We start from the raw sequence: 19,814 nt of genomic DNA, 5'->3' as shown, positions 1-19,814 counted from the left end.
AAAAGAATCCATTATCGGTTGCTTATATTAAATCCCCCTTGAAATTTCCAAAATTTACCATTACATACTATTAACTATTAATCTTAGCAGATACTCCTTTGCTAGACTAAAAAGGCTTCAGTCTTCAAGTTTTATTATATCAACAACCGGTTATACAGATTCATTCCCCAAATGTAAAATTTATTCCAATTCCTAACTCTCCTCAAATACTCTCCCTGCATCCTACCCAACCCAGTAGTCAAATTTCATTTATCACATAATTATATATCTCTGTAGCATTTGACAGTGGCTCACTCTCTACTTCAGGAAAACACCTGACTTGGCTTTGAGACACTACACTCTCCTGGTTTTCCTTCTAACTCATTAGTTGTTCTTTCTCTTCTCCCTGACATCAAAATGTTGATCTGCCCCAATGATCAGATATCATCCCGCTACTCCACTTCCCCTGTACTCTGTTCTTTCTATTCATTCCCCAGGTGATCTCTTCCAAGAGCCCCAAGATTTTAAGCACTGTAACATTAATGACAAATTATTTTCCTACCCCCAGTTCTCTAGAATTTTATATCTAGCTGTTTACTTAACATCTCCACCTAAACATCTAATATGTATCTCAATGTTCATGCATCAGAAGTAAACCTCTTGATTTCTCTTTGAACATGCTGCTCCCTCAGTCTTTTCCATCTCAGCAAATAGGACCACCATTCACCCAGCTGCTCAGGCCAAAACTTTCAGCATCATCCTTTCTTTCTGATCTTACAATCTAATCTATGAACCTGTCTTGATAGCACTAACTTCAAAATATATCTTGGATTGGGCCACCGCATCGCCACTGTTGCAACCCTAGGTGAAGTCACGATCATCTCTTGCCTGGGTTAGTCTCTCTTGCTTCTGTTTTTGCCACAATCCATCCTCTGAACAGCAGCCAAGTAAACTTACTAAATGTAACTCAGTTCATGTCATTCTCCTGCCCAAAACTCTCCAGTGACTCCCCATCACATTAAAATATTACTGAAACTCCTCATCCTGGCTGATAAGGCCCTACATGATCTGGTCCCTTTCTATCTCCCTGATCTTATGATCTACCATTCTCCACTTTCCTCACTTTCACTCTTGTCAGCCACACTGGCTTTTTTTTTCCTCTTAATTGACATATAATATACAATCGAAAGTACACAAATAGTACAAACAGCTAGCACACAGGTCCAGTGAATTATCCCAAAATGAACACATCCTTGTAACCAAAACCCAGATAAAAATTATCAGAAATTGTTTTATGCACCCTGTCAGGCACTACTCCCTCCCCATCCTTCAGGTAAGTACTATCCTGACTTCTAACAAAATGAGATTAACTTTTTCAGGTTTTGATCTTGATATAAATAGAGCCATAGAGTGTTATTTATTTGACTTCAGTCAATGTTATGTTTGAAAGATTTATTCATGTTGTGTGTAGCAATAATTTCTTTCATTGTACAGCATTCCTTTGTATGAATAAACTATTTTCATTCTACTGTGAATAGCTAGTTAGGTTTTTCAGTTTGGGGCTACTGCAAATAACGATTCAATGACCATTCTTACACATGTCTTTTGGGGCATAAGTACATACATTTTGGTTGGGTTGTAAAACTGTTGCATCAGAGTATTAATTCAATCAATTTTAAAAGACGAGATCAAACAATTTTCCAAAGCAGTAGTACCAATTTCTACTCCAGCAGCAATATGAGTCTGTATTCCATATCCTCACCAATGCTTGAAATTTTCTTTCACATTTTAGCCATTCTATACAGACGGCCAATAGGCACATGAAAATATGCTCAACATCACTATTAGAGAAATGTAAATCAAAACTACCATGAGGTATCACCTCACACCAGTCAGAATGGCCATCATGAAAAAGTCTATGAATAATAAATGCTGGAGAGGGTGTGGAGAAAACGGAACGCTTATACACTGTTGGTGGGAATGTAAATTGGTTCAAACACTACAGAGAACAGTATGGAGGTTCCTTAGAAAACTAAAAATAGAGTTACCATATGATCCAGCAATTCCACTTCTGGGCATATATCCGGAAAAGAAAAAAACTCTAATTCAAAAAGGTACATACACCCCAATGTTCAAAGCAGCATTGTTCACAATAGCCAAGACATGGTAGCAACCTAAATGTCCATCAACAGATGAATGGATAAAGATGTGGTATATATATACAATAGAATACTACCCAGCCATAAAAAAGAATGAAATGCCATTTACAGCAGCATGGGTGGACCTAGAGATTATCATACTAAGTGAAGTCAGACAGAGAAAGACAAATATCATAGATCACTTACATATGAAATCTAAAAAAATAATACAAATAAATTTATTTACAAAACAGAAACAGACTCACACAGAAAATATTTTAGCCATTCTAGTGAGTATATGTTAGTATTTCATTGTGGTTTCAGTCTTCCTTTTCTTGCTGATTAATGCAATTGAGTGCTTTGTCATGTTTTGGTCATCTGCATATTCTCTTTATGAAATGTCTAATCTATTGCTCATTTTTCCATTGGATTTTCTTATTGATTGGTAGAAATTCTTTCTACATCCTTCATATGATTTCTTGTCAAATATATGTATAGTCAGCCCTCCATATTCACGGCTCCTCATCTGCAGATTCAACTAACCACAGACCAAAAATATTTTCTAAAAAATTCCAACAAAAAGTTCCAAAAAACAAAACTGGAATTTGCTGCAATACCAGCACCTATTTACATAGCGTTTACACCGTTTACAACTACTTACATAGCATTTACACTGTGTTAGGTATTGTAAGTAATCTAGGGATGATTTAAAATATATGGGAGGATGTGCATATGTTACATGCAAATACTATGCTATTTTACACAATGGACTTGAGCATCCTTGGGTTTTAGCATTGGATGGGGGTCCTGGAACCAATCCCCTGCTGAGAACAAGGGACTGTATTCCAAATACCTATTTTCCAGTCTGTGGCTTGCCTTTTCACTCTCTTAATGATGTCTTGGAATGAATAGAGCTTCTTAATTTTAGCACAATCGAATTTGTTATTTTTGTTTATGGCACATTTAGTGTAATCCATTTAAGTAATCCTTCCATACCCTCAAAGCGTAGCAGAAACATGTTCCAAACATTCAGGATTTTCTGTCTATTATTGATTACTAGCTGAGTTCCATTGGGGCCAGAGAACAGTCTGTAAGATTAATCCTTTGGAATATGCTGAGACTAACTCTATGGCCAATTTTTGTAAATGTTCCATGCACACATGAATTGAACATGAAATCTACAGTTACTGAGTCCATGTTAGTTGGACTGTTTATTGGATCATGTTCAAATAGTGTGCATGCATGTAAATTCTATGTGTATATATGTACATATACTGTTTATGTCTCTGCTTCATCTGTCATTGAAAGAAGTATGTTCAAATCTTCTCCTAGGATTGTGGTTTTGTCTATTTCCCCTTTAAGGGCTTTCTATTTTTTTTTGCAAGATTAAACATTTTTAAATGTTTGAAAATATCACACCAGTAGAGTTATTTCACAGAGGCAGAGGTTTGTTCCCATTGTTTCTCAGTGTCATACTGTACATTATGAAACTCATTAAGCAATTCTGTTCAGCTTCATATTGCTATAAATTGAGAGTTTCAGACAAGTATTTATAAAATATCTTTCTATAGTTGATTAGAGTCAATAAAATTACTTTCAGAATCTGACTACAATGAACCTAAGAAGGTGAAAAGCTGAATAGCTTTCAACAGACTGAACTAAGCCCTATCTGCTAAGAGAATAAGAACTGAAATTGAGGGCTTGCTGAACTGGGCCCCAAAATGTTACACATTAGAAGTTAGGGTGGCCTGGATTCAAATGCTCAGCTTCAAATACTCCCATTCCTGATGGGATTGAGATGATCTGGGATTGCTAGTGCCCTTAGCCTAGATTCCTACTAGAAACGACGGTAGGAAGATTATGCTATATCAGGGCTCAAATAATACTCAAGTAGAAATAACTCCATTAGAAATAACCAGCACTCAATTAGAAATAATCTGACATAAGACCACATGACTAAAGCCTAAGAGAAAAAATACACAATAAAAAGATTCACAGGACATACAAATTTAGATTTGTCATACCTGTTTATTATAATTATGAAATGTCCTATATCAAGTAAAAGCTTTTGCCATAAAATGTACCTTATTTGATATTAAAACAGCTGTATCAGCTTTATTTTAGTGTTGGTAAACACTTTTTCTATTATTTTACATTTAACCCTTCTGTGCCTTATATTTATGGTGTCTCAAGCATTCTGACATTCTTTGTTTTTTACTTGATTATTAAACAATCTTCATTGCAATACTGTACTGACACTGTGAAGATAACGTAAAATGAATCTGATCCATATTTATAATCTAGTACAGAGAATATTAATATGGATAAGCATAAATAACTGAACATATGAATGTAGTCAAACTCGTACCCTACTTGTTTAAAGCTTGGCATTCTTAAATGCAAAACTTAGGCGATCTAAGACTTTTTTTTTTTTAATTAAGAGACTAGAGCTAGATGAGCTTTCACTGTTCAACAGAGGAAAAAGGCTGGTATAGCTTTAAGGCTTTTAAAGAAGATCTCATTATAATTACTTAAAAAGCACAATTAAATCCTTCAAAATGCAAATATGCTTATCAGTAGCTAGAAATGAGTGTCACTTCTATATTTCCAGATAATATTGCTATTCTAGAAGCACATTTTTAAAAATTGATAATTATAGATATTTAAAGTTAATTTAATATATAGTCAATTACTCCATGATTTATACTAATGGCAAGATTAATCCCCCAACACAAAAACAAAAACACATGTAGAACAATTTAATTTGGTGCCTGAAAAAGAAATGTTCCAGATAATAATACATCAGTGTTAAATTCCCTGATTTTGGTGTCTTATTCTTAAGCAATACACACTGAAAAATTTAGCAATAAAGAATTATCATGTCTTCAACTTTCAAATGGTTCAGAAAAAAATTATTCATAGACACATGTGGGAGAGAAAATAAAACAAATGCAGAAATAATAGGGAATGTGGATGAAGGATACACTGGAGTTCTCTGTACTATATTACTAATTGAAATTGTTTCACAATAGTCTTTTTGATCCAAATGAAAATAAAAATAAAAATAAAAATAAATGTTCCAGAGTAACCAGCGCCAACAACCACAGTAAAGAAAACAACAAACTCAGAAAGGCATACAATGGGGTGATGTGACAAATGCTCACACAAAGAGTCATGAATTTAAATTCTAATCAGAGAGAATGAGTAAGCTCCTGTCCAGAATGAACACTGCATCTCAGTATCAGTGAGTACATAAGAGTCTTCTCTCACCATCATTCAAGATTATAAATGGTTCTTTGAAATTAGGTATATATTTCTGTTAGAAATTCAAATAGATTTTCATCACACATTATGTCACTATGGTATAAAAGTTAATATCATAATCATAAAATAAGTTTCATAATGTATCTATGGGACCACATGCCTTAGATTAGCAGTCTACACAGTAAAAACAAAGATATTTTTATTATGCTTCTCACATTAATATTAACAGGCTAATATTGCATATTAATAGTATTAACATACCGATTACATAATATTAATGTATTTTGATAGACTACAGAGAGCATTTACATTATCCTGCTTTGGATGCATATAATTCATGTTATTTTTGGACAAAAATTATATTCAGCAGAAACAAATAATTGCGGTAGAAATATTTAATTTATTTATGAATTAACAGTCTACCATCCTTGGAGGTACAGTTTTACTTTAAACAGAAATATCAGAGAGATATCTGAAAATTGCTGAGAGTAAATCTTAAAATTTATATGAAAAAAATTTCTTTTCAATTATGTGTGGTGATGAGTGTTAACTTATGGTTTCACAACATATACATACATCAAATCATTATGCTGTCACCTAAAACATTATATGTCAATTATACCTCAATTTAAAAAAAAGCCAGTGAGCAGAAATATAATTCTGGTACATCATACATTAAAACATAAATTAGAGGGATTCCCTGGTGGCACCAATGCAGGGGACACGGGTTCGAGCCCTGGTCCAGGAAGATCCCACATGCTGCAGAGCAACGAAGCCCATGCGCCACAACTACTGAGCCTGCGCTCTAGAGCCCGCAAGGCACAACTACTGAAGCCCACACACTGCAGCTACTGAGCCCACGTGCCTAGAGCCCGTGCTCCGCAACAAAGAAGCCACCGCAATAAGAAGCCAGTGAACCACAACGAGTAGCCCACGCAGCAACAAAGACCCAACACAGCCCGAATGCAGCCATAAATTAATTAATTAATTTAAAAAACAAAACATAAATTAGAAATAACTCTTACGTACCTCCTGGATTCCTGCTCAAGGTTTTTGCCTAAATAAGCACATTCCCCCAATATATTATAACATACCACATATTATATTTAAATGTCTATTATATTTATTTTTTTGAATTTTATTTTTTATACAGTAGGTTCTTATTAGTTACCTATTTTATACATATTAGTGTGCATATGTCAATCCCAATCATATTTAATAGATGTTTAAAAAGAGAAGCTCTGGGCTTCCCTGGTGGCACAGTGGTTGAGAGTCTGCCTGCCGATGCAGGGGACACGGGTTCGTGCCCTGGTCCAGGAAGATCCCACATGCCGCGGAGCGGCTGGGCCCGTGAGCCATGGCCGCTGAGCCTGCGCGTCCGGAGCCTGTGCTCCACAACCGGAGGGGCCACAACAGTGAGAGGCCCGCGTACCGCAAAAAAAAAAAAAAAAGAGAAGCTCTAAGAAACCACTACCTCATATCATATATTCAAACAAGAAGAACTATTATAACAGGAGTGCTCTTAATCAACCTCAGATTTACCAACAATTTCCCTTAACTCTGTAAAACTAATATCTATATTAACTAGCATCCTGAAAGCTACTCTCTGGCTACTTTTTTTTTAATATATAAATTTATTTATTTTATTTTTGGCTGCATTGGGTCTTCGGGCAAGCAGGGGCTACTCTTCGTTGCGGTGCCCGCGGGCTTCTCGTTGCAGTGGCTTCTCTTGTTGCGGAGCATGGGCTCTAGAGTGCAGGCTCAGTAGTTGTGGCACACGGGCTTAGTCACCCTGCACGACATGTGGGATCCTCCTGGACCAGGGCTCAAACCCGTGTCCCCTGCATTGGCAGGTGGATTCTCAACCACTGTGCCACCAGGGAAGCCCTCTGGCTACTTTTTGATATACCTGATACTTCTCTGATCGTTGAGTTCAGAGTTTACCAAATGTCAGTCATAAATAAAGAGTTATTTCATGAGAACCAAGTTGAATACTCTGGAAAAGTATGAAAAAGCTAAGTTACTAAACAATTTTGGTATAGGGCAAAGACAGTAATTATTTCAAGTGACTATCCTTCATAATAACATTTATTGTTATTCTGAAACTATTATACACATTAGGACAAAGCAAATTTGTCACAATCTTAATGTTATTTTTTTTAAATAAAGATTTTCAACATACATGAGAAGAAAGTTACAAATATCAAAGAAGTAAGAATCTAAATTTGAATAGGAAGTACTGAACTCAGGATCTAGGACCTATTTTCTCTTAAAAATAAAACACATATTCTTAGTTCTCTTCAAAAAGGCCTAGAAACAATTACCAACTTAACTAGTGCCCAGATTATTATTGCTAACCATCATTTCCTACTAAAAGTAACCAGGGCTGCCTTGGAAAAGCACCCGATTTTAGGTCTGGTGAATAAGATGTACAAAACAAACCTGGAATATGGTTCTTTACCACAAAGCAAAGAAACTCTCAAAGATTTCTGGGGCACAGAAGCCAACTTGAAGGTTCCCATGACAAGTCCACTTTTCTGGTTTGCCCCTCTGGGCCCCCCTTTTTTAGTGTCTTTTATAGGCTCCTTGTTCTGCCTCTGGCCAATAAACATTTTTTTTTTGTATTCCATTCTGGACTTACTTTGGTTGTCACTTTATTTCTGTCACATTTCCTTGCATTATCTTTTCTACTGACAAATTTTCAATACAAGTTTCTCTGCTGTAACATGATGAGTTACTGAAAAAAATCCTCAGGCTCTACAAAACTGCACAAAGCTTATAAGAAAAATAGAGTTTCAGCAGTCCGCTCAAAACCTATGCAACTTTGGGGCTTCCCTGGTGGCGCAGTGGTTGAGAGTCCGCCTGCCGATGCAGGGGAAACGGGTTCGTGCCCCGGTCTGGGAAGATCCCACATGCCGCGGAGCGGCTGGGCCCGTGAGCCATGGCCGCTGGGCCTGTGCGTCCGGAGCCTGTGCTCCGCAACGGGAGAGGCCACAACAGTGAGAGGCCCACATACCGCAAAAAAAAAAAAAAAAAAACCTATGCAACTTTGTAATCTGAGTGCTAACAGAAAGTATAAATGGTCGCAGGCCAAGGACTTGATTAGGACCACCAGCTCAATATGAACAGAGACTGCCACAGCAGATATTTAAAATGCACAAAAATAAAGTGGAAAGAACGGCAATACTTTAATCAGAGCAGGACTGGCACATGCTGAGACAAAGCAGTGTAAGTGCAGCTATAAGCCAGTGGGACCACCATTAAACACCAAGTGCCAAGAGTTGAGGGTTCACCTTACGGTGCAGGTCCACCCAGAAACAGGCATTTGTTTGTGTGGGGTTTTTTTTTTTTTAATTTTCTTAAAACACAGACAAGAGAATGCCTATTCACAGTACAGCAACTGAGGTAATTAAGCACTCTTTTCCTGTCTAGATGATTATATATCTACTGCCACTATCCTATCTCCCCTTGCCTAGAAAAAACTGCATATGAATCAATAGAATTTTTGCATTATCCTAACATCATTTTCCCACTTACCAATCACTTATGAGCTAATTCATGTTGCAGAAGCACACACTTTGGAACATACTGTGCCTCTGTAAGTCCTAAAGTTATACTTCCTGCCCAAGCAGCACCCTGAGTTCCAGATGTGCATAACCGACAAAACACTTTTGTTCAGACAGAACACTCCCACGTGGATAAGCCCACAGGTACTTCACACCTAACAAATTAAACTCATCTCCCTTCTCTCCCCCCAATCCACTCCCCAGCCACACTTTCTCCCGAATCTTAAGTAAACAGTCCACCATTCATCCCACTGCCCAGTCTAGAAACCTGGAAGTCATCCTTGCCTCCTTCTCCCCTTTCTCTCTCACTTCCAATACATCATCAAATCCCACCAAGTCTCCTCCTAAGTATCTCCCTTAAATCTATCTAATATCCACTCCCCTTCATTATCTCCATGCTAGTTCAAAATCACCATAATCTCCCAGCTGGATCCCTGCAAGAGCTTCCTGAATCATCTCTTTACAACCAATCCTAACCTCCCTACAACCTGTTCCTCCCACAAGAGAGTTCTCTGTCTAAAATGCACCATTCAAGCCATTTTCCTGGCTAAAAGCACTTTAAAATGGCTCTCCCTCTTGATCTCAGGATAAACAACTTATATCTAAGAGGACTGATCTGGCTTCTTGCTTACCTCTCTAACCTCAGAACTGAACCACTATCTCCTTCATACTCCCAAATCTAGGCACACTTAAATTTCCCAAACATGAATTCTCTCATCTTCACATATACTATTATCTTCTCACTCACACACTATTCTTCTACACTGCATCAACCCCTTAACACGCTTGTACCAACCATAGCGCATTCCTCCACTAGCCCACCTTGTTTGTCCCTGGCTGATTCCTCTTTAAGTCTCAGCTTAAATAAAATTTCCTCCAGGGTGCTTTCCCTACACCATCTCCATCACTAAAGTACTCAGACATACACACACAGTTGAGGCCAGTACTCTTATGTATTCCCAGACGACTCTGTACCTGCCTCACAAGACAGTAAGCTGCATAAGGAAAGAAAATATATCTATCTTGCTCACTATTCTATCCCTAGAGCCTAACCAGTATCTAGTACATAGCAGACATCTAGAAATTTTTGCTGGTTGGGTGAAATAGCTGAGAACAACCTCATATTATTGCTAAAATCATAATGAACCTCTACTTAGTCTTAGATCTCCTACCTCCATATATCCTTAGGAGAATGAGCTCATTTTATGGGTAAAAGGAGCTCCTCTTCCCCTTTCTTCTCTGTGAAATAATCTGATGCCTCCTCAATAAGACACAGAGCTCTCTAGACCACAAATCATCCAACCCAACATAGTGGGGATAAAATGGAGACAGGATGAGAAGGGCACAGAGGAAAGGTGCCTGCCACTTGACCAAGAACCTAGGGTGCTCTCACATTTAAAAAGGAAATGAACCAAAAACCTAACCAATATGCCCACACGAAATGGCCAAGGAAATGGAAAAGAACTCCCTGTAGATCTGAGAATCTGCAAATCTGTGAAAGTTGCCAAGAATACCCACACTCCTGGAAAGTAAAAGTTCTACTTCCCAGAAATCAATACCTTAAAATGGGGATGGAGATGGGGCAGGGGGTAAAGCCAAGTTCCTAGTTAGTAAATGGAAGCACTTTCCGATTCTCTACTTAGATATGTTTGGGCTAAAAGCCAGGGTGAAAAGAGTAGAGGCAAGGAGAGAATAAAGGGCTTTATCTAATAAGACAGACAAGGGATGAGATGGAGTTAAACAGCATAGGAACATTTGTTAGAGGGTAATCCATTGTGTATTGAAAAATAGAACCCAATGCTTACCTATGAAAAAGGCTCACTGAGAAACTAAATAACCCTAAAAATCTATTATGAGAAATTGTGCAACTAAAAGCAACCCTTACTCTCCCCTAGTAAAGCAGAAGGAAATCTAAGTAGAGAGAATCCCATGGGGGAAAGGGAGGCACCTACCCTTCTCTATCAAGAAAAAGATCTCCATCCAGGCTTGGAGAAATGCCAACAGTGACACAAATGAAAATGAATGCACATAAGTACATATTCTGAACACTTAGAAATCCAAGGGAAATTTCTTCTCTATTCTTCCTTTCACAGATCCTGCCATGTTATTAATCTTCAGTCTTAAAGGAGGCTCTTTTTCTTTTTTTTTTTTTTTTTTTTTTTTTTTGCGGTACGCGGGCCTCTCACCGCCGCGGCCTCTCCCATTGCGGAGCACAGGCTCCGGACGCGCAGGCCCAGCGGCCACGGCCCACGGGCCCAGCCGCTCCGCGGCATGCGGGATCCTCCCAGACCGGGGCACGAACCCGCGTCCCCTGCACCGGCAGGCGGACTCTCAACCACTGCGCCACCAGGGAAGCCCAGGAGGCTCTTTTTCATATCTTATTTTTTGGCCATGCCACGGGATCTTAGTTCCCTGACCAGGGATCTAACCTGGACCCTGGCAGTGAAAGCGCCGAGTCCTAACCACTGTACCACCAGGGAATTCCCCATATCCTTTTTTGTCTGATTATTCTTCCTCTCTCAATATATTTTATTGCTTTCTCCATAACACAACTTTGCCTGTCAGTATAGTCCTTTTATTTTTAGTTCCCAGGGCAACTGCACTGCAGTACCTTGCTTTAGTCTCTGACTGATCATCCTTTTGGGGTTTTTTTTAAGATTTTTTTGATGTGGACCTTTTTTGTGTGTGTGGTACGCAGGCCTCTCACTGTTGTGGCCTCTCCCGCTGCAGAGCACAGGCTCCGGACGCGCAGGCTCAGCTGCCATGGCTCACAGGCCTATCCACTCCGCGGCATGTGGGATCTTCCCGAACTGGGGCACGAACCCAGGTCTCCTGCTTCAGCAGGCGGATTCTCAACCACTGCGCCACCAGGGAAGCCCGATGTGGACCATTTTTAAAGTCTTCATTGAATTTGTTGCAATATTGCTTCTGTTTTATGTTTTGGTTTTTTGACCGGGTGGCATGTGGGATCTTAGTTCCCCGACCAGGGATCAAACCCACACCCCCTGCATTGGAAGGCAAATTCTTAATCACTAGACTGCTAGGGAAGTCACTGACTGATCATCCTTTATCTTTGCACATTTGCTTCAGGTCTAGTTTCATCACAGTTAACAACTGGCTGCTTCCACCCTAAACCGACAAAGGACAAATAAGAATCAGAGTTCAATGCATACCTGTCTCATATTCATGTATCTGAAAATCAAGTAACCTTGATCTACACAAGCAGCCTTAGCAATAAGAATGTCTACCATTCTTATTAGACAAAAACGCTGTAAGGAAAGAAAATTACAGGACAATATTCCTGATGAACACAGATGGAAAAATCCTTAACAAAATATCAGGAAACTAAATTCAACAATACATTAAAAGGATCATATACCATGATCAAGTAGGATTTACTCCTGAGATGCAAGAATGGTTCAACATATGTGAAATCAACGTGATGCACCACATTAACAAAATGAAGGATAAAAATCATATGACCATCTCAATAGATGCAGAAAAAGCATTTGATGAAATTCAACATTCTTTTATGATAAAAACCCTCAACAAATTAGGTATAGATGGAATGTACCTCAACATAATAAAGTCCATATATGACAAGCCCACAGCTAACATCATACTCAACAGTGAAAAGCTGAATGCTTTTCCTCTATGATCAGGAATAAGACAAGGATGCCCACTCTCACCGCTTTTATTCACCACAGAAAGTCCTAGCCAGAGCAATTCGGCAAGAAGAATAAATAAAAGGATCTAAATCAGAAAGGAAGTAAAACTATCTGAAGATGACATGATATTATATATAGGAAACCCTAAAGATGCCATAAAAAATGTTAAAACTAGTAAACAAATTCAGTAAAGTTGCAGGATACAAAAATACACAAAAATCAGTTGTGTTCCTGTACACAAATAACTTTCAGAGAGAGAAATTAAGAAAATGATCCCATTTACAATTGGATCAAAAAGAATAAAATACCTAAGAATAAATTTACCAAGGAGGTGAAAGAGCTATACACGCACAACTCTAAGACATTGATGAAAGAAACTGAAGAAGACACATATTATGGAAAGATATTCTGTGCTCACTGATTGGATGAATATTGTTTAAATGTCCATACTGCCCAAAGCAATCTACAAACTCAATGTAATCTCTGTCAAAATTTCAATGGCATTTTTCACAGATACAGAATAATCAAGACCTCAAATAGCCAAAGAAACCTTGAGAAAGAAAAACAAAGCTGGAAGCATCACACTTCCTGACTTCAAATCATAGTATACAGCTACAGTCATCAAAACACTATGGTATTGGCATAAAAACAGACACACAGACCAGTGGAACCAAAAAAAAAAAAAAAAAAATAGAGAGAATGTGCCCCAAAATAAAACCACACAATATGGTCAATTAATTTTCAACAAAGGAGTCAAGAATATACAATGGGGAAAGGACTATCTCTTCAATAAATGGTGCTGGGAAAACCAGATATCCACATGGAAAAAAATGAAACTAGACCTCACTCTATACACAAAAATCAGCTCAAAATGGATTAGACTTGAATGTAAGACCTGAAATCATAAAACTCCTAGAAGAAAACATAAGGAATAAGCTCCTTCATACTGGTCTTGGCAAAGATTTGGGGGATTGACACCAAACACAAAGGCAAAAGAGCAAAAATAAACGTGAACTGCATCAAATAGAAGCTTCTACACAGCAAAGGAAATCATCAACAAATGAAAAGGCAACCTATGACATGGGAGAAAATATCTGCAAACCATATAACTGATCAGGGGTTAATATCCAAAATGCACTCAGCCTCCATACCCGCAGATTTAACCAACTGTGAATTCAAAATATTGAGAAAAAAACTCCAGAAAGTTCCGAAAAGATTTGAATTTTGCTGCGCAACAGCAACTATTTACATTGTATTTTCACAGCATTTACACAGTATAAGTAACCTAGAGATGATTTAAAGTATATAGGAGGATATGCATAGGTTATATGCAAATACTACATCATTTTGTAGTAATTCTTCTCATAAGAACATGTCTCAGTGACATTAATTGTAGCTAAACTCAATCTGATTCAGTAGCTCCCACTTAACTGAGCACTCACTAGTCAGTTTTCCACGTGGCTGGTTTGTGTCCCAAAAAGTCTTTTGGAGATTGTATATGCTCACTGCTTCCAATCCAGTTCCCACTCCTTCTCTATTCATTAGAGTATACCCCTTCTAAAGTATGCCTTAAAACTTTTAATTTTCCATTACATTGATCACAAAACCCTTTTGCTTGCAGCATTTTTAGGACACTTTGAGAAACACAAAAACAATACCATATTGTAAACATATTCTGAGTTGGCTTGGGGGAGCTAATTTTGTTTCTACTGTAAAATGCATTGGTGGGAAGAGAAAAGGGAGGAAGGGAGAGAGGAAAGGACAAAGAAAGGGAAGAAGGAAAAGGAAAGAACCTTAAAAGTTTTTTAAATCCAATTCAGTTGGGAGGGAAATGTAGGCAGTACTACACATACAGAATAAAAATAAGATTTTTTTCTGTTCTATATCTACTTAAAATTAATTTTAACTTTTAAAGCAAATTTGCCTTTCCGTTATATATTAACTTGAGAAAATATGACTAGATTTCTAAAATAAATGGTAAAGGAAACTAAAATTCTTCCTTCTTAGGAAACAATGAATTATTCTTTCAAATTGCTATTCAAATAATTTTTCATCTCTTTCAAAAACATTGTAATGACATAATCTTACATACTTTTAATTAACCAAGTGGAGAACCACTCAGAAACATTTTTATTTTACTGTATATCAAAATATCAAGTAAACATTTGAATTTCTGAAATCTGAAACATAATAGAATTTAGTCATCCCCTCTACAAAGTGCTGTGTTACTCTTCATGGTACACAACAAGAGACAGTAAAACTGTCATTTTCATTGCTGGAAAAATATTTTTTTCTATAGTAAAAAAGAAAAAATAAAATTACATAAAAATCAAGCTCTATGGCGCCATCTTTTGGATTGTTCAAGTTTTCTTATAATTCTTTCTTATAAGAAACAATTCATTGATCAGAATCAAGATAAAGACAGAGACAAAACTATTTGGCTACCTTTTCGTAAGCTATATTTGCCCTATCTTAGTCTCATACTTTTATATTAGGATTTAAAATGTATCCATAAAACAATTACCTATAATACTAAAATTCTACTAAAAATTCTGAAAATAAAGTCCTTTTGAATTAACAAACTGCAAGTTCTCAACACTTTATGGCAGTGGTTCCTAAAGAGAGGCACCCCCACTATCTCGAGCATCATCGACATCAACTGGGAACTTTTAGAAATGCAAATTCTTAGGCCACACTTCAAACTGACTAAACTGGAACTGCGGGGGTGAGAGGAGTCAGCCTTTTTTTTTTTTTTTTAAGTCCATCTTTATTTATTTATTTATTTTATAATATTTTATTTTGGGCTGCTTTGGGTCTTTGTTGCTGCGCGCGGGCTTTCTCTAGTTGCAGCGAGTGAGAGCTACTCTTCATTGTGGTGTGCGGGGTTCTCATTGAAGTGTCTTCTCTTGTTGTGGAGCATGGGTTCTAGGCACACGGGCTTCAGTAGTTGCAGCACGTGGGCTCAGCAGTTGTGGCACGTGAGCCGTAGAGCACACAGGCTTCAGTAGTTGCAGCACGTGGGCTCTAGAGAGCAGGCTCCATAGTTGTGGCGCACGGGCTTAGCTGCTCTGCGGCATGTGGGATCTTCCCGGACCAGGGATCAAACCCGTGTCCCCAGCATTAGCAAGCGGATTCTTAACCACTGCACCACCAGGGAAGTCCCAAGCCTGCCTTTTAACAAGCTCTTGGATTCTGATACAAACTAACCTGTGAGAACCGCTGCCTTCCAGCCCTTGGATTTTGATATGAGCTAACCTGTGAGAACCACTGCCTTTTTGAAAAAGGTCCACAGCTAACACTGAACTACACACTCGTTGGGAATTGCTAGTAGTTCAGCAGTTCCTAACCTTAGTTTCACATTGGGATTATAAGGGAGCTTTAAAAATACCCGAGTCCTGCTCCAATATGTGATTAATGGTTCAGGAGGTAAGTAAAGCCTGGGCACCAGGACTTCTGAAAGATTCTCAAGTGATTCTAAAATGCAGCCAAGGTTGAGAGCCAAAGATCTAGAGGATTACATTTTCAAAAGCTAGAGTTCACTGAGTCTTATATTAAGCAACGTTTGTAAATGAGACATGAAAAGTTAGCCTTCAAAACCAAGATACATATAAAATCCCATTACAAGAAAGAAGAACTGATTCACTTCCAGTCTGTAAATTTTACTCTTTCAAAGTCTACAAAGATGTTTTTTAAAGCAGAATTTTTTAAATAAACAATTTATTAAATATATACTGTGCATTCCCTAGTTGTTATGAGCATGCTAAAAAAAAAAGTAGTCCTCACCTTTATAGACCATCTAATATACTTGGGCATATTTCATAATAACTGACAATAAAGAATAAATGCCAGGCTTCCCTGGTGGCACAGTGGTTGATAGTCCGCCTGCCGATGCAGAGGACACGGGTTCGTGCCCTGGTCCGGGAAGATTCCACATGCCGCGGAGCGGCTGGGCCCGTGAACCATGGCCGCTAGGCCTGCACGTCCGAAGCCTGTGCTCCGCAATGGGAGAGGCCACAACAGTGAGAGGCCCGCGTACCGCAAAAAAAAAAAAAAAAAAAAGAAAAAGAATAAATGCCAAATTTGGAGTAACGATTGAATGCACTGAGTCAATGAAGGAAAAAAAATCACATCTAATCATAGTGGTATTTAAGACTGTTAAAAAAATATAGGGTAGAACTTTCAGTCTTTAAAGATGAATTAGATGTAGAGTACATATGGGGCATTGTAGGTGGCAGACCTGACAGAAGAAAAGACACATAGGTTTTTTTTTTTTTTTTAGGGGCAGGGCTGACAATATGTAATATAAAAGAACCTTTCTCACTGAGGGGTTCCTCCTCTGAATCAGAGATCACTGCAAAAGACAACTATTTTCTCAGTTTTTCCAAGCATGGTATATAACTGGTACCATTCTAGAATCACAGGGCAGAAATATGAATGCAGTTAATTCATTACATACAATCGATGTCTTGGGCACTAGTTCCCACTTAACATGACTCAATCACTTGGAGGACTTATTAAAAACACATACTACTGGGCTCCACCCTTAGAGTTTGACTAATGTTTGTTCTCATCATTTTTATCCTTGTCCTTTTTTGGTGAGAGCTTCTCAAGTTTGTCCTCCACAGACACAAGTTCATTATCTGTAATATGAAATTCAACTCCTTCTTATCTATGACCTTCAAAGTGGAATGTCAGGTTCTGCTATTGCATTTTAGTTTCCAGTCATCCTTCCTATGTTGCCTGTTCCCCCTTGTAACCTGCTGCCCTTTCATCTAAGCTTGTTGTCTGCTTATGGCTGTTTTTCCTATTTCATTGGAGCCACATCATTTTACATGTTATTAAGCATGCCCAGTGTTTTTTTGTTTGTTTTCATTTTTTTCTGGTTCCTTTCACATTCACAGGGGGCTCTTCCTTCAAAGCTTCAGATTATGTTCCTTCCTTTTGTTCTGCAGAATTTTTTCAGGGAGCTCTTATTTTTCCCATCTTAGCACTTCATTGACAAAGAGAGCACAATCAACTCACGCTCAGTACCTGCCACAAGCTGAGAGGTATAGACTGCCCTTGATCCTGCTCCTAACGACAGGTTAATGGAAGCCCTTTCCCAAAACAACGTGCAGGATCTAAGCAGTTCTGATGGATAGGATGTGTGGGATTAACAGATACGAACTATTATGTGCAGAATGGATAAACAACAAGGTCCTACTGTATAGCACAGGGAACTGTATTCAATATCCTGTCATAAACTGTAAGGGAAAAGAATATGAAAAAGAATGTATATATATGTATAACTGAATCACTTCGCTGTATAGCAGAAATTAACACAATATTGTAAATCAACTATACTTCAATAAAACAAATTCAAAAAGAAAGATCTAAGCAATTCCAAGTGCCCAAGAGACTTCATCTAGTGTGTGGTTTTCCTAAAAAGAGGGGGACATCTCCCAATGACTAAATGTTTGAAATACTTAACAAGTTCAATCTTTGAAATTCCACCCTTCAGCTTCCTACTACCTTCTTCAATCCTACCTTTTCCTGCCATGAAGACCTATCTGACCTCTCACTTCTTTAAAGGCTTGTCTTTTGTTGTAGCCAGTGCCACACATTAGAACACTTTTTCTGTAATTATTTCATGTTCTCTCCAACTCCCTATAAAATTATTCAAAGCCAATGAAATCTAAAATTTATTTCTTTTGCATCTGTGCTATTACAAAGATTTGTCAACTGATAGAAATGCACTTTCAGAGAACTTCAAAAAATATCCAAACACTTTCACTAAGGTGATATTTTGTGCGGTAGATATAACTTAGGAACCACATCTCCACTATTCAGAGTCTAAAAAACCCTCAACATTCCAGTTTCTTTCCTGAAGCTGTTGAAAGCAATCAGTTTACTTATAAGTAGAAAAAGGGCTCTACATAAGAAAAAAAATAATCAATTTTGTTAGTTAAGAAAGCTTACTAATTCAAGAAGCTGAAATACCATAGAACATAATTAAGAACGTATTTTTTGGGTGAAGCAAATATTATATCCCAAACCTGCAAAGCTCCAAACATGGTTTGTTTCAACTTCTATTGTATTACATTCATTGTCTCACTTCTGTTTAATAATTAACTTATTTTTAATACAGCTCACATAACAATGATAAGAGTAAACAGTCTACTTACCCCACCCATTGTAATTCCATGAATAAGTGCAATATATGGTTTCTGGCAAGAATCTAAAAGAAACAGAGCTGTAATTAGTTATAATGCTTAAAATACATTTTATTTTTCCAAAAATCACATGTTACATGAACTCTGAGTATTTTCCCTAAGAAATTTTTGCAAGAAGCATCAAAGTAGACTAAACATATGGCTTATAAAATATGTTCTTTTTAAAACATCAGTCCATACACAATCCTGATCTATTCATTATTATGAAAAACTCAACACCTCAATTTGAAACAAATGAAAGCCTATATAACTCAGCTATTGAGAAGAACAATATTTGCCTTATAAGCCACTGATGTTTATGTAACACAGGTGTATTTTAAAGAACATAATTTGTCTTCCATACATCTAAAGAAGTATTTGGATACAAAGAGAAGTGCAGCATACAGGAAAAAGCAAGGACTGGGAGTTAAAAGACCCAAATTTTAGTCTCAGCTTTGCATTAACTGGCAATTCAACTATATTTAATATATATACTGGCATTAGATACTTATATACTGGCAATTCAATATATATATATGTGTATACACATATATGCATGTAAGTTGTACATATATATGCCTATCATACATGTGTATATCATGTATATAATATATAGATAAGTTTCCCTCTCTATTAAATGGCGAGACTTGCCTCAGAAGTTCCTTCCAGCTCAAAAATCCTATAAACTTTTACTCTGTTCCTTTCCCTCTGAAGAGGAAGTTGTGCACAACATAATATAAATCACTGTACTTCTATTACAGCTTGTTGCCAATCTAACTTCCTTACCAAAGACCAATATAAAAGTGCAGTTTTGATCCATCTAGCAATTCTATAAATATTCCCAATCTGCCAAATGAGCCACTGAAGTACAATTCTAATTTAACATTCACAAGGACTTCCACAGCCCTCTATTTTTAACTATAATTCCCTAGAAACAGTGGAAACAAATATCTCTATTGATTGGAGTGGACATGCATACAAATATCCCATTTCAGCTACAGATACATA

General features: G+C 37.5%; 1 protein-coding gene across 1 annotated transcript in view; it reads right to left on the bottom strand.

Moving 5' to 3' along the window:
* Positions 1-19,814, bottom strand: part of HIBCH (3-hydroxyisobutyryl-CoA hydrolase) — a gene marked incomplete at its 5' end in the record, with an annotated part of 91,902 nt that overhangs the window by 42,833 nt on the left and 29,255 nt on the right. The window contains one exon of the mRNA XM_079709893.1: positions 18,780-18,832. Coding sequence (XP_079566019.1) covers positions 18,780-18,832 — 53 coding nt within the window. The remainder of the gene's footprint in view (positions 1-18,779; positions 18,833-19,814) is intronic.

Source organism: Hyperoodon ampullatus (assembly GCF_949752795.1).
Source record: "Hyperoodon ampullatus genome assembly, chromosome: 8".
Lineage (NCBI taxonomy): Eukaryota > Metazoa > Chordata > Mammalia > Artiodactyla > Ziphiidae > Hyperoodon > Hyperoodon ampullatus.
Note: the sequence above shows the minus strand (reverse complement) of the source record. Positions and strands in the feature narration are given on the sequence as shown.